The sequence below is a fragment of the Epinephelus moara genome, chromosome 4 (assembly GCF_006386435.1).
Source record: "Epinephelus moara isolate mb chromosome 4, YSFRI_EMoa_1.0, whole genome shotgun sequence".
Classification (NCBI taxonomy): domain Eukaryota; kingdom Metazoa; phylum Chordata; class Actinopteri; order Perciformes; family Serranidae; genus Epinephelus; species Epinephelus moara.
Genome location: NC_065509.1, coordinates 7,878,345 through 7,894,715, shown reverse-complemented (window position 1 = coordinate 7,894,715; position 16,371 = coordinate 7,878,345). Strand labels below are relative to the sequence as shown.

General features: G+C 40.6%; 2 protein-coding genes across 6 annotated transcripts in view; both read left to right on the top strand.

Moving 5' to 3' along the window:
* The window catches only part of spdl1 (spindle apparatus coiled-coil protein 1), a 581,008-nt gene that overhangs the window by 24,437 nt on the left and 540,200 nt on the right, over positions 1-16,371 (top strand). The gene's annotated exons all lie outside the window — the stretch shown is intronic.
* uvssa (UV-stimulated scaffold protein A) overlaps positions 1-16,371 on the top strand; it is a 46,473-nt gene that overhangs the window by 4,286 nt on the left and 25,816 nt on the right. For all 5 annotated transcript variants that reach the window (XM_050042978.1, XM_050042977.1, XM_050042976.1 and 2 more), the window contains exons 7-8: positions 1,293-1,402; positions 2,105-2,233. In XM_050042978.1, coding sequence (XP_049898935.1) covers positions 1,293-1,402; positions 2,105-2,233 — 239 coding nt within the window. The remainder of the gene's footprint in view (positions 1-1,292; positions 1,403-2,104; positions 2,234-16,371) is intronic.

Genomic DNA, 16,371 nt, shown 5'->3' with positions numbered 1-16,371 from the left:
GTTGCAGCCTTATTTTCAAGGTCTGGATGTGACCGAGGACGAGACACCTCCACCTGGAGTAGTATTCAGCTGGGCTTTATCTAGAGCTCGCGAGATTTCAGGCACGGTATGAGATCGCTGCTTGTTCTCGCGATATTTCGGACGCGCTTTGGAAAGCAGAGCTAAATGGTAAACAAACATGGCATGGTAAGACAACACATTTACATGTCGTTTTCTATATGTTCTGGCATCCACTTGGACTCAAGAATTAACTGATCAGAAGTTGATGGTCAAAGGTCACTGTGACCTTGCATCCGTCACATTCTTGGGAATGTGATATCTCAAGAACACCCTAAGGGAACTTTTTAAGATTTGGCACAATATTACCTTGGACCAAACAATGAACTGGTTAGACTTTGGTGGTCAAAGGTCAAGGTCACTGTGATCTTGCATTTGTCTCATTCTCGTGAACATGATATCTCAAAAACCACCTTGAGGGAATTTCTTCAGATTTGGCACCAACATCCACTTGTACTTAAGAATGACACAATTAGAATTTGGTGTTCGATAACCCCATTTTACATTCGGTATTCCTATTTTTAATACAATCATTAACTGCTGTAAACTGTCAACTGCCACACTAAGGCCAATCCCGTTTTGTCCATGGTGTGTTTCTATCAAAAATGCTCTGCACTGGTCAGGAGGTACTTGGTTGAATTTCAGATATTTCAAATATTTTTTCAATGAAAAAAGTTTGTGAACCACTGACAGTTTTATTTAGGCTGAATCCTTTTTAGGCATTGCTTGCTTGTGTTCGGAAAACATTTAACATTTGAGTGGCGTGCTGGTGGCTGAAGAGTGTAAGACTGAACTCGTTTTTGTAAAAATACACATTTATATTCTCTATTTAAGGTATTGAAAAAGTATTCTTTTAGTATTGGTATGGAAACTGAGGTGTGTTATTGGCACCAGCTTTGAAAGAATTCAAATATGAACCAGTCCTATGAACACACTCCCGGACCAGTTTGTTAGGAACACCTGCTTGTGCAGTAATACAGTGTTGCTGTTTGTAATTTAACAAACAAAGCATGCAAACAGTGTCAGACAATTAAGACTACTATAACACAAGGTAGGTGATTGTTAACAAATAGTTTCCCTCGTGTTAATTTGCAAGCGGCTATTAAGTGGTATCAGTGTATGAGTGATATATATTCTGGAATTATTTCTTAGGAATGAAACACTTTATTCTGAACTGGCTGTATCAGTGAGTGAAATGTTTCTTTCTTTGCTTTCTTTCCTTCTCTCTTTCACAGGTCTTCATGTTAAGGAGACAGAGGATAATGAGGCAGTGGTTTCCACGGTGATAGACCTCCATAGACTGATAACAACTAAACACCTACCAGCTGTGCAGGGCTGGGTTCAGGTTAGTACAAACGCACCAAGTTCAAATATGTAGACATGTAATAAATTATTACATTGAAGTATTTGAAGAGAAATTAGTGTACAAGATGAGAAGACAACCCACTTGTTACTAATGCTAATGCTACCATTATATCACTCCGTCTTCTACTGCTAGTACTAATAATAATGGTGCAACTGCTGCTGTTAGACTAGAGCCTTATTTCTGGCTGGAGGCATTATATTTCAAGTTGTCTGTCTGTTCGTCCCATTCTCGTGAAGAACAACGCCTTAAGAGAATTTCTTGAAATTTGGCACAAATGTCCATTTGGGCTCAATCTAATTTTCGTGAATGTGAGAATTGGTGGTTGAAGGTCAAGGGTGAAGGTCATTGTGACCTCAAAAAACATGTTTTTGGCAATAATGCAAGAATTCATATGCTAATTATGACAATGTTTCACACAAAGGCCCATTAGGATAAAATGATAAAGTGATGAGACTTTGGGAGGAAGATGTGGGTGAAGCATCCATATTTTTGTAGACATAATTGTAAACTGTAACTGCAACTTGACTTGTGGTGGTAATTTTAGTTTCTGTTTTATCTTATTTCTCATTGGTTTTTGAGGAAAGCCTCAGATCTGTCCAACTGTCTCAGTAACAGGTTTGCCTGTCTAACCTTTCTTCCCTTTGTTCGTGTGGGCATGTGCATGTGTTTGTGTATGTGTAGGTCTTCACTAAGTCAGGTGCTGAGCAGCAGCTGTTAAGGAGGGCGCTGGATCTGAAGAGTTCTTTAGAAGCTGCCCTGCAGAAACACAAAGAGCTTCACATTGATTACAAGACCAGGCACCGCAAAGTGGTGAGTGATATACAATTATATATTCTAACTGGTAGCTGAGCTGGTTGAAGTAACGTCAAGTAATCTGCCTGGACATTCACCTCACTAACACATGACAAGTACGGAACAAGTTCCCACATGTGTGCACACGACATTTACTTTGAAACAAGTTAATAAAGCTAAATTTGTATCTCTGCAGTCTGTCAAAAATATGTGAATAGTTGTATGTCAAATAAAGAGCTAAGGTTAGCTCATAGGTCATGTCTCAGACACACCCAGCAGTCAGTTATCGAGGGAGCTCACTTATAGTTAATGGTCTAGGAAAATAAACACTTTATAGCACTGACACACTTCAGTTTTACCCATGTTTACATTGTACAAGACAAGAACACACCTGATATTTACCTATAGTATATACAGTATTTATGTTTATATTTTGCTAGTATAGAGGATGGCCAGCAGATGGCAGCATCCTACTACAAATCAAATAGGACGACAACATCACTACACACAGTTCAGATGTCCCATTCACATGAGATGATTTAGTTAGACACAACAGCTGCAGAGGAGTGATGTGTTGATAGCTGGATCCTTCTCTGTCTGAGTCCATCAGTCTGGATCAAGTCTGAGCTTCCACAAAAACACCACCACAAAGTACCACATCAGCTGGCTTCTCATTCTCCTCTAAATTCCCATATTCTGTGGCCACAGCTGTAATATCTCAATAGTGAAACAGTGATTCTTGAAACAAAACATATTGAAATAAATTAAATTACTGCTGAAACTTTTGCTTTGTATTTTGGAAAGAGAATTTTTTTTAAATGGAGTCTTACACAAGTAGAATTTTGAATGAAAAGACCATCCTTCTAGCAGTGAAATACTTCTTTGATCAGCTATCCTTTGGTTCATGACCAATCTTTCCACAAAATTTTGGACAAGTAAATAAATCTATTTTGAAGTTATAGGCCTCTCCCATTGATACACACACGCACACACACACATTTGGCGGAATGCCAAATTTCAGCCACTTAGGGCAAGAGATGTGGTCTCCACAGGGTGGGGAAATTTTCGTGAACCAACAGACTGACAGAGCGAGCTATAGAGCTGCTGGTTTCACCTAAAGAGAATTCATAGCTGGTGTTCTGGTGTTTGACTGAGGATTCAACGTTTGTCTCAGTGGAGCTTTAGTTTTCCTTTGCACCATCTAGTGGCCATAGAAAGAACTGCTTTTTCAGATGCTTGTCACCACTCAGCAGTGATGCTTGCTGCTCAAGCGGAACCGATTGGCTGGTCTTTAAAGTTTGGAAATCTGGAAGATGAGAAGCCAGTTCATAATGAAGTCCACTTAAGACTTTTACTCAGCTGGTACAAGACACACTGTGAAATATAGCCTGATTCCTTTTTCAGCAAGTTTTCAAGCTTAAATTGATTAAATTGTCTTTGCTTGCTTTCTACCAGAGATAGATGAAAAACATCGTGCTAGGAAGTTATATTACCAAATCTCATTGCAAGTTCATTTGGCCCTCTTCATTATTATGTGCTATACACTTCAGTCTCATCTAAACACCTCCCTATTGTTGTTCTGTATTAATTTTCGTGGCTCTAAAAAGTGTCCTCTTCCTGTTTTCCTCTGTAAACGTCTGTTCATTCCTGCATTTCTGTGAGCCCCGAGAGGGAAGCATCATAATAGAGACAGAGAGAGGGAGGATGGAAATATTAATAGTAAAGACATTTGGGAGAGGTGAGATAGCAAGGCACAGCCATAATGCATAATGCATCAGAGACAGAGAGAAGAAATTGGGGAGCAAGGGGGAGGATGTACCCATTCATTCACTTCACTACCACTAATGTGCCCCATGGCTTGACAGCTGATATGTCTATCTGGCTGCCTCTATATCTAGCTTAGCATCGCCATTCTGCTGTAGTTTGAGCTGGCCCAAAATGGAGGCACAAACATACAGAGCGGTGTTATCATGGAGCTTGCCATTTGGAAAGCTTTTCACTCAAACTAATTGCTTATTTGAGAGGTTTTAATTGGTGCTGAAATGTCTGTGTTTAAGAGGTGGGGTACTTGCAGTGCTGAGAGATAGAAAAAAAGAAGAGACGAAGAAAATCCAAGAGAAATGGACAGCAGCCTGCAGTTTCAGGTTTTAAAGGATCAGTGAATGCAAACCGCTTTATGCGTTTGAAGAAAAAAAAGGCATAAAAGTTGTAGTGTGTGAATCCATCTTTAGCTGAACAGAGCGGCAGAGTGACAGTGACAGAGCGCCGGCCGTCTCGCTCTGCCTGGTTATCACTGTCAGGGACCAGTCTGCTGCACCAGCAGGCCCAGCACTGCGATAACCACACAACTTACAGCCCCTTTATCATAATTAGCTTTTCCTTTTTAGCCTTAAAAGGCCTTCCATTACTGGGTCCTTCTCTATCGGGCCACTGACACACCACACGATTGGTTTCTCTCTCAACGGGCCTCTCAATATAGTCTCCCATAACGGGGGAGCCGGAGAGAGAGAAGAGGAGTGTTATGGAGGCAGATAGAAAGGGCTTGTTTATTGAATGAGAGAATGAGACAGAGGGAGGGTTGAGTGCAGAAGCATTTACATGAAGTTGGAAGACGTTTCTTATTTAGTTGCGGCCGACTGTTCAGTGCATGGGCTCTGAATATTTTACTGTTTGGTGTCAGCAAAGGTTCCCAAAGCTAACATATAACATGTGAATAGCTGTTGATGGTCTTTGTTCCAGTCTAATGCTAATTTAGCAAGCTCCAGTGTAGCAGTCGGTAAAAATGGCTAGATAGTTAAGCTACTTCACACTGAGACTTTTTCTTTGTTAATTTGCCTTCATCCAAGGAAGGATGAGGATAGATTTCTTTAAAGGACACCATCTAGTGGCTGATCTAAGCCATAACTGCAGGTGATGGCTGTGACACCCTTTGCTTCTGGCATGATGCAAAATGAGATGATGATCATTCTGGTTGCCCCACACCAAACATTAGCCTCTCAGTATGTGTAAAGGGCAGCTGGCCAACATCAGCCAGCCCCTGATGTTCTGGAGTCTGGTTTGGGTTAGAGTATTGGGTCACTTGCTGTAGATGCAGTCAGTATTTTTGGGGATGTCTGTAAAACGTCACATACTTTTACGCTGAGGTGGAAAATAGAGCATTTGCTACCACGCTGAAGAGTTGCTGTGTGGCCGTCTGCACATCAAATAAACTTAAAAATCCAGATTTAGGGGGTATTATTCAAGCTGGGCCATATTTCCTATGTCTTTGTGTCTAAGTGACCAATGGAAACAAAAATTTTGGCATTGGTCTGGTAGAAGTTGAGAGTAGCGGCGAGGCTGCAGTGTGAACACTCCATATTCAGACCATCAGTGTACCTCCACTCAAAGGGCTTGTTTTTGCCACTGACAGGCTCAGATTGTTATTATTAGTGTCTGACAAGATTATTGAAGGATAATTTCAGAGACATACCTTTTTCTTAAAAAGTAAGATCCTCTTCATTTAACCAGAAACAGCCCCAAAATCACCACAGTCAAAGCCACTAGACTTCATTTAAATAAAAAGTATTCTATCATTGTAAAACACACTTCATTCAAAGTGGACAGGAACAAAACAAATCTCACAGAATACAGCTTGGTTAATCTTTCTGCTGTTTTAACAATCATCAGCTCTGGTTTGGTTAAAAAAAGTCCCTAATATTCACCTATTTAGATGTGAAAGTATGCTGGCTCTATACATGCTTAAATTACTGTTTATTGAGTCTGTTGGGTTTTGGTGATGGTGATTTTGGGGCTGTTTGTGGTTTAACAAAAATGATCCAAACCTTTATCCAAACAATGTTAGATTGTTTAGCCACTGGTGAAAAAGGGTTGAGCCGCAAAGGACCTGTAGTCCCTGAACTGGCAAATCCCTTAGATGATAACATTACAACGTCAAAATCATTTTTTAGAGGTTGTCATTTGGTCAGGCTGCAGTTCGCTTTGCATCTTAGCCTGAAAAGAACATGTATGTTCTGCATATCTGATCCCCACTGTGAAAATGTGAAAATATTCACAATAATCATGGGCGGTGGGGTATCAGATGACAAGTTGAAATGTGTTTTAATGATAACAGCTAATGTATTTATCATGCAAATACATATAAATGTATTGAAGTGAAGTGTTGCACTTGTAGTACTCTCATTTAAGGGTCAACTGTAGATCTTTCCATGGCCCCCCACTGGGCCTTGGGCCAAGGCCATTTGTACCCATTCGTCAAGGTCACAAGGTCTCAAGCCTTTTTTATGCCTCCCACCAGCAATAGCTGTGTGGGTAGAAGCATTATGTTCTCAGGTTGTCTGTCCCATTCTCGTGAATGTGATATCTGAATAATGCGGTGAGGGAATTACTTCAAATTTGGCACAAACATCCACTTGGAATTTAGGATGAAGTGATTAGCTTTTGTTGGTAATAGGTCAACAGTCAAGGTCACTGTGATCTGTTCTGTCGCATTGCCAGAAACGTGATATCTCAAGAAGGCCTTGAGGGAACTCCTTCAAATTTGGCACAAACGTCCATTTGGACTCAAGGACGCACTGTTTAGAATTTAGTGGTCATAGGTCAAAGGTCAAGATTACTGTGTCCTCACAAAACATGTTTTTCACCGTAACGTAGGAATTCATTCAATTCTAGTTTTCATTCTTTACACAATAACTTCCACATATTCTGTGGACAACACAGTGCAATGCCATTAATGTCTTTGAGGAGAGGCTGTCTGAAAGTGTGTCTGTTATTCCCATCTGTTTGATTCATCACATCTTGTCCCTCTCTATGATGACAGGCTTTTTACACTGCCAGCCATAGATACTTGTGCCTTCAGACGTGGTCTCAGTTTGAAGCATACTGAGACCTTTGTTTAGTTAAACAGTTTTGTATGTCAAGGAAAGTGTTTCTTTAAAAACACTTTTCACAGTATCAGGATACAGGCAGCTTTCAGCTTTTTGGAAGACTGAATGTGTTTGAAGGGAGTTTTCAGTATGAGCTATGAGCAGGAGAATCCCATATGCATCCGTTGAGTGCTGCAAACTGAAAACATGGGCTTGTGTTTAGGAAAGGATAAGACATGCAGACTTATTTGAACATATCTGTTTTTAAGAGTGTATTCAGTCACTCCGGGCTCCATTCATACAGGCCCAGGCCTTGTTTACTGCTGATAACCCATCTTATCACAGCACAATGGATGTGGCCGCCTGTTTCTCACTGGAGATAAACAAAGAAAGACTATCCCTCTATTTCTCTCCTCCAACGCTCCCTCCTTTTCATTTGTACATTCATTCTCTGAATGTGTCTCATTCTCTCAGTTGTACGCCAGTAATATGTTTTTCTCCTGATCTCTTTGCCACTATTTCTCTGCTCCTCCTCATTATGCATTATGTTCATAGGGAGTCATGGTGTTCTGTTTATTGCACCTCAGAAAATTGGTTAATCAGTTATTCTTTCATAATGGAGTATAAAGGGAAGTGCATGTGGTGAATAAAACTTAAAAGGTAATTGCAAGGAGTTAAGAATTCAAGACAAGGGTGGAAAAATGAGCTTTAAAAAATCTGGTCTCATTTCCGATACAACTATTCTAGCTCAGACCGGCTGTACCTAATACTACAAACCAAAATGTACATGGTGCAACTCTCTTTATTTAGTTGCTTGTTGTACTGTATTGTAGCCATAATAGCCATAACACAAATATGTGGGCCCACATCCAACATAAACGATTAACCTCGTTCTGTGCAGTGAGTTCTATGCCTAATATTTTGAGTTGAGGTATCAGAAACTGGCGGGAAAGTCGGACTGTTGCCTCCCAAGATGAATAAACATGAATTATGCTCAGACATGCAGCTGGCCACAATCGTAGTCAAATGTTGATATTTGGTTGGAAATAGGTTGTGATGTTGGGCGATTAACATTCAGGACAATGTTTAATGCCAACTGAGAATTAACATAGAATACTAACGACAGATGATGCTGATATTTTGTTGGTTCACAGTTTTGTTGTTAAGAATCCAAAATCAAACATCTTCCAAATGTCTCATGCCAACATCATCTTGACGTTGAATAGTGACATATAGTCATAACATATGGAGACCAAAATGATGGTATTATTCGGGTTTTAATAGCATACTTTGGACATGTAGTTATACAACAAGTTTGAAATATGCATCTCCACTGGGGTTTTTACCGGAATTGTTTGCAACTCATGGTCTCTTGCCTGTTCACGGTCAGCTCTGTCATACACAAACCAACTAGCCAACAGTTTTCAGGGGTTTTCAGAGACATGCCAAAAAAACGTCCACATTTCTGATCAGAAGAAGAAATACACCTACTTTTATACAAAATGCATGACTCAGATATCAGCAGGTTTTTGGACAAATATGGCAGCATCAGCCTTTTCAAGAAGGTGGTTAAAGGAATAAAAAAGGAAGCTCTGTTGTCACAGTCCAACTAGTCCACTACTGGTAGAAAACTTTGATAAAATCCTATTTTGATGCACAGAAGTAAAATGTCAAAGCTTTTACATATTCTGAAGTGATAAACAACATGTTAGGGCACATTAATCAGAGTATGCACGGCTGCATATAAACCGGAATATTAGTGGAATATTCATTTTCATCAACCATGTAAACATTTTGGTAGGAATATTGTCTTTTTCAGAATAAGGGCAAAAAACTGAATATTTTGTGCATGTTAACGTAGTGAGTCTTGTCATTCATCTCCATTTTGCCCAGTGACAAAAACATAAGCACTGCACAGATAATTTGGTCGTCATGCTGAGATTTGATATATGAGGAAAATATGTAAGGTTGGAGAGATTGTTTAAAGTCTGTGGACATAAATTAAATTTGAATATAACTAAATGTCCTCATTTGTAATAGGTTGGTGCAAAGAGAACTTCTCTGACTGCTGACAAAGTTTGATGATCAAGAGTCATTTGTTTTTTGTTTGTCATTGGACCACTCAGGAGACCACTTTGGCATAAGTTGAACAACCTGGGATGAGTTGACTTCAGAAAGTTTTGCAAAAACATTAAAAAAGAAAGAAAAAAAAAGCAATATTGTAATTTTAAAAATGAGACCCTGTAGTGTCATGTGGCTCACAAAAGTGGATGGAGTGGAGCGTTTCTGCGGCTGGAGTGAAATTTAGTAAATCATTATGGACACAGTCTAGTTCCATCAGGGGTCTGTGATAAAGTAAAAGGAGATGGTTTCTAAATTGGAAGTGATGGATCCTCTGGGACTCACATGGTCTGTGTGTGTGTGTGTGTGTGTGTGTGTGTGTGTGTGGGGGGGGGTTGATTACTGGTTATCACTGAGATCTCTGGACCAGTCTCATATCACAGACTGCAGGGCCAAACTGGGCTCCACAAACCCCCAGGGGTCGTTGAAGGGCTGCTGCACCTTCTCAGGACATTCTGGGTGTCCTCCCAGAGCTTTCAGAAGTCCCCAGTAAAATGAAGAATAGCACTGTGTAATTTCACTTTGGCAGTAGGCGAGAATGTATAATAATGACTGTTTTGATCACAGATTGAGACAGGCTGGGAGGGGGAACTGAAGTAGACAGCTGAGAATAAGCTCGTTGACAGGGAAAGGTTTGGGAAGCTCTGGGCTGGCTAATAGACCTGCCAGCCTAGGTTAGTGAAATAAAGATGTCACCCTATACATCATATAAGCTGACTGCTCCCCAGAGACAAAGGGTGTGTGTTTGGGGGTGTTGGGGCTGGAGGAGTATAATGGGGTAAAGCAGCGGAGAAGAAGCTATGGAGCGAGAGCGAGGGGAGTGGAAAGCTTTTTTCTCATTAGCGTGGGATCCCATGGGATCCTTTCTGGGTAGTAATGAACAGGAGTGCAAGGTGGTAATAGAGATGTGGGATGTTGTGGCAAATCAAGCTTTGAATAGGTCAGACTCCAGTGGAAGCTTTAGGCCTAATTAGTTTGTAAATATGTTTAAATCAATCAGTGGCAGTGGACTTCCACTCCCTGTAGCAGAGCAAATTTAAGAAAAGAATGTGTTGTAACAGTGGTAATGATGAAAACAGGACCGCAGATTGATTTGTTAGTGAATACAATTTAGTAACTCAAATAGAAATGTAGAAATAGAGTGCCCATACCTAGATGTACCTTTATACAAATACACATGACGGAACAGGAAAACACATACACAACGGCACAGAGGGCATAATACAGTACAGTTAAATGAAACTCAGTGAAAAGCACCTGGTCATTCTGGACCATGACTGAAACTGTGGCAATTTGAGTTTGTATAGATCATCATCATGATTCATTTGGAGTTCTGTGGGTAAAGAGTTCCACATATTAACCCCCTAAATTCGGAAAGTTGTCTGTTCAGAGTAAGTTTTGAAAAGACGCACCTCAAGTTACTGAGCCAGAAACTCCAATAGGTTTGACTGTTCTACTTAGCCCATCAGGAGCCTGGATTTGTAGGCCTTATGGATAAGTCCAAACCACATATATTTAGTTTTTTGAGAACATCGCAGTCATGAGATCTTATTGGCATTGTTCCCAGAACCTTGATTTGAGGATTTTATATCATCTAAAGAGGCGTGGTTATTCTATATGCTTGTGACAAGAAGTTCCACAGTAGCTTAAATTTGAAAACCCCACCGAGTGTTAACTGCATGTACAGTTAGCTTGCATTTGCATTGTTTCTCAACATTTTTACGTGTTTGTGATTAAAATCAGAAAGAAAGAAAGATGTAGACCGAACTATGAGTCTGAACAGACATTGGATGCAAGCTTTCTGTACTCAACACGGACATACTTTGGCTGGTACCAAAGAAGTAGGTACTCTGTTCTCATGTACCCTAGCGTTTCTTAAAATCCATTTAGAACAGCAGTGTTGACAGGTTGCTGGCACACACACCCTTACCTTTCAAGTCAGTCATCTATTGCTGGCCAGAAAGTTCTGGATTGACCTTTGACCACCACCAACACTTTCAAAGTCAGGCTTGAACTCCATAAAAATCATGTAAGGTTTTAAGGATGTCCTGCAGGACACCTGCCCTCTGTTAAAATGGCACATCAGGTTCAGGGTGCAAGAAAATGTTAACAAAGGAGCAGAGATGTGTAATCTTTCAGTGCACATTCAAGACCATGAAGTAACTGCACAGTGTCCACAGTCCACAGTCTTTAGTTCCTCCTGAACTTCTCATATCTGTGTGTGTGAGAGTGTGTGCATGTAATTTATGTGTGACATTCTCGGGAATATGACTGTGTGTTTATAAATGCATTTGTGTATAATGTGTTCATTAAGCTAACTGTTGGAAATGTCTTGTGATAATGATGACATTAGAGACACACAGTATTCCCAAAAGACATTTTCCATTTCAGCCTTAAATGTAGAATGAAATGATCTAGTCACTGTGTGTATGTGTGTGTGTGTGTGTGTGTGTGTGTGTGTGTGTGTGTGTGTGTGTGTGCGCGCGCCAGGTGGGGAGCTATATTAACTTGTCAGAGGAGACAATGGAGACATCTCTTAAGGCTTTTTCACCTCCTCGTGTTCTCCTCTCCTCCTTCCTCCCTCCTCCCTCTTCTTTAACGTCCTCCTCTCACTCCTTCTCTCCTCCTCCGTGCGAGTGTGTGTGATGGTTAACCTGCCCCTCCCCTCTCTGCCATACACCTGACTTATGGCTGTGCAGTAATAATTTGCCAGACCTTGGCAGGCTGAGTGTACATTAGCATATAAATAGCAGATGCACTGAGTGCCCATCACAGTCGACTACATTTAATTTTTGGTTTATAAGATTGAATGGGTTTTTAAACGCAGCGCCATCAAACTTGCCAAGAGACAAATGAAGTCAGGGGAGCAGTTGTCCGAGGCGGCGCCCTCACATCATTTTTATAAAGGATAAGAGTCTTGTTTAAGGGAGGGGAGGGGGGAGGAGAGAGGGGAGAGGTGCTATAGAAGCTGAATAAGCAAGACACCTGTGGAAGCAGCATCATACTTAAGTTTCTAATCCAGTTCAGACATTGATTTTTTCTCCCTGCTGAAGATACTTTATAAAAGTATGTGGACACTTGAACATTACAACCATATGTAAACAAGCATATGCTATTCTGAACCATGGGCATTAATGTGCTTATTCTAATCCTATCCTAAAACTCTCTCACTACTTTGATGTGTTAAAAGTCAAATTCACCAAACCCTCCTAACTAAAGAAACAGTCATAAATTTCTCATTTCAGCCTGGTTAGTGCCACCTGTTCATGAGGAGTAGGTATGTCATTTACAGTTCATTTTCATTTGGATAGGTCAACGCTCATTAACCGGTAACTAACCAGTTCACTCCTAAGGGAAAATAAACATACAAAATGACATGAAATACATGAGGCCTTTTGTTGTAGTCTGGCACTCCACTGACACAATGAGCTTTAGCGCCACATTTCAAAGTGCTGTCCTTTTAGAGGTGGTGAAATGTCAATGTTTTATGATCGAAATGTCTTGCCTTTTATTTTCTGTTGCCTTTGCTGACAGACAGCCTTCTAGCCGCATTAACTTTTGAAAATGAAGTTCCTGCAGACCACCCAGATCAGGTGGCTGTGGAGCTTATTCGGTGTTTATCCTGTTCTGTCCCGGTGACGGGACACAGTGCTGCGGAAACATGGTGTCTACACTGTGTCTAGTGGAGGGTAGGCGTAATTGCCAAGTGAGCATGGCCGCTAACTAATGTTAGATCCTACCAGATCTGGTTAGTTTACTTTGGCAGGCTATTGTCATGCACTGTTCATACATTTTCATATGGAGAGAAATGGACAGAAATTCGTACACATCACACATAACCATGAGCCAGTAATTTGTGTTAAACCCACATATTTTGGAGGCTATGATCACGTGACCAATGTGCTGATGGGAATAAAGAAGGAAGCAGTCCTGAGCGGTCCACTGGGGTCTTGAATGGGTCACAAAAAACAGGACTTTCCCCAGGACACTGATGTAAGGAACTATGTGAACTTTGAGTGATTTCAAGGTACGTCGCCATCATGTTTCTTTTCCTAAACCTAACATCAGTAACTCTACGTTAATTACTTAACATTACATTAAGGACATAACAGCGTTCGTAGGGTGCTAACTTGTAGGATAACATACAAACTGTTGTGTGTGCATTTGTGTAGAATATCATACGAACTGTTGTATGAAGATCGTTGACTGTGGACTGCACTAAATACTGTGCTCTGGCTGTAGGAAGCACAGCTGTTTGATGCAAGGGATCATGGTCAGACAAGGCGTACATACTAGTTCGTGTGAGGCATACTGTCATCTTTACCATTAGCAGTGATGTGGCAGTTTGATTTCTACAGTAGTACTTAAAGGGACAGTTCATGTAAGAACTATTTTCTTTCTACTGAACTATGCCCGCCAACTGTATCACTGCACAGAAGGAAACGTGCATCTGCTGCTAGCTCACTTAGCACTGCTGAGGTAGCTAAGGCCTCAGCTTGGCCGAGTAGGATGCCATTAATGTTTACGTCTCATGCTGTCATAAGCGCGAGCCACTCAGCCATGAGTAGATGCATATTTCCTCCTGTGTGATGATACGTTCGGGTGGTGTAGTTTGGAAGAAAGAAAATAATATCTACATGAAACTGCCCGAAACGGGGTCTGTGGATTATTTTGAGTAACCGGGTCATGATTTCTGATCGTTGTGATTTCCACAAGCCAAGTGCCATCTAGTTCCAGTGTAATGGACAAAAGGCAGACATCTCTATGGCCGATATCTCCACACTTGGTAAAACAATTAAGATTGACAAATAGCACTGCAGGGAAGAGGAAATATATGTATTTTGATGTTGGGGTGAACAGTCTCAAACAATTGGTTGTTTGGTTTATCAACAGAAAATTAATTTAATTAGTAATAATATTATAATTCATGCGTATCTTTAGTGTCTTTGGGTTTAACTGTTACTTGGATAAAAACCTGAAAAACATTGTTTTAACATAATGATTAGTTACATAATTGGAACAAATATTCGACAGTGAAACTGAAAATACTTGTAAGTTGCAGGCTCAGCCCACTACCATGGTTGTTGTCGCACCACCCATTGAAGCTGTATTGTCCAAGTGACGTATGGCCCTTTCTTTAGCAACCACTTCCAACAGATCTGTTCTTCATTTAGTTGTTAAAGAACTACTTATTTTTCTTTCTTGCCTATTTTCCCTTTAGAAACCTGCTTTATTTTATCTCTGAGTAAACATTGCCATTACAGTAACACATAGCCCGACTTTACTTAAACAACTTTTTTATTTATTCTGCTCTGTTCCCCAACTATTTTTATTTCTATCTGTTTTTAATGTTAAAGTTACCAATATTTGTTTTGTCTTTTTCCCATTACAGTGACACATGGCCCTGCTTTACTCAAACCATCACTTCTAATTTGTCTGGTAAATCTTGAGTTTCAGTTAAAGAAGCAGTTTTTATCTCGTGTGGGGGAACTCTGCATTGCTGTGTGATTTTCTCCCTGTGTGTGTCCCAGAGAATAAACCAAAGCTCTGTTAAAATGCAAAGCAGCCCCCTATGCAGCCATGTGGGGGAATAGAGGCCATATTTTAGCCGCGCTCCCCGTCAGCAAAATGTTTCTGGAGGAAAGCTAATTCTACTGTGAGACTTACAGCTCTGCCAGGCAGGCCGACAGCACTCGATGCTATCAGGATTAAATTAAGGTGAATTAGAGACAAAGAGGCAGAAAGAGGGGGAAAAGGGATGATGTTAGGGCAGGATTTTCCTCCAGCTGGGTGATCACTTCTTAGTCTTAGGTCATTGATCAGAGCAGAATAAACCAGCCGGGATTAAAGTAGACAAGCACAAAACCTATAGAGACTATATCTGTGTGTATGTGTGTATACGTGTGCTGTGTGTGAATCCATTGTGCTGTGAGGATGAATAAGTGTAGCAGTGGAGTGGAGTAATGGAGAAAGTTTGGTTTGGTGTTTAAAATGTTACACTTCTGTTTAACAGCATTCTCTCAGCTTTTCTTTGAGAAATAAATAAGATGGAACCTCAGTATCTCACACTTCAGGTTGGCCCTGTGCAGCATCCTCTCTTAGATTAAAAGGATCATTTATAGTAATAACAGCTCTGTTTTTATCAGAGTCAGGGGAATTTTACCTCACTATCTTTTGCTTTCTGCAGCATTACATTTCACACAGATAGCAGTCACTTAATTTTTAAATGGTAATAGTGGAATTCCCTTTTTTTAATTTTACTGCTGTAAAAAAGGAGATATTATTGGAAGTCCAACACGCTTTTACAGCAAATTAAACACAGAGAAGTTTTCACAGCACATTGTAACGGCATTCAACTCAAGGCATTTTTAACACAGCGCTTTAATGTTCATGTTTGAAATTAGTTGGCCCCACTCCTCCAGACTGAAGACGGAGGATTTTGATCCACATCTGCCGCTGTTCCTCAGTGACTTTATAAAGCTGTGTGCCAGCGATAGCCATCGCCGGAGGCATTATGGTTACAGGTTGTCCATCCCACTCTCGTGAATGCAATATCTCAAGAAGCATTTGAGAGAATTTGGCAAAAAGTCCACTTACACAAAAGGATGAGCTGATTATTTTTTGGTGGTCATAGGTCAGAGGTCAAGGTCACAGTGACCTTGTATCTGTCCCATTCTTGTGAGTGTGATATCTCAAGAACACCTTGGGGAAATTTTCAGATTTAGCACAAACGTCCACTTGGACTCACCAAAAACTGATTACAATTTGGTGCTCAAAGGTCAAGGTCACTGTGACCTCACAAAATGTTTTTGGCCACAATTTAGGCATTCATTCGCTAATTTTGACATAATTTCACACAAATGTCTAATAGGATAAAATAAAAGTGATGGCATTTTATAAAGGTCAAAGGTCACTATGCAACTGCAAGGTAGTCTCACCACCAGACAATCAGAGATCTCTGCCTTCTGATAGTCTGGGGACACGCCGTTCTAAAGTGTGTTTAACACACCGGAGAAAATGGCCGGCAACAAAGCAACGCCTCTTGCATTTTTGAAAAGGACACGCCTTCTCGGAAATGTGTGCTCCCCCTTTTCTCGTCCGCAAGGAAACAAACACACAGAGAGCTTGAAAATGGATGCCCAGAGATTTAACTCCGTTTTATCAAACGTGTGC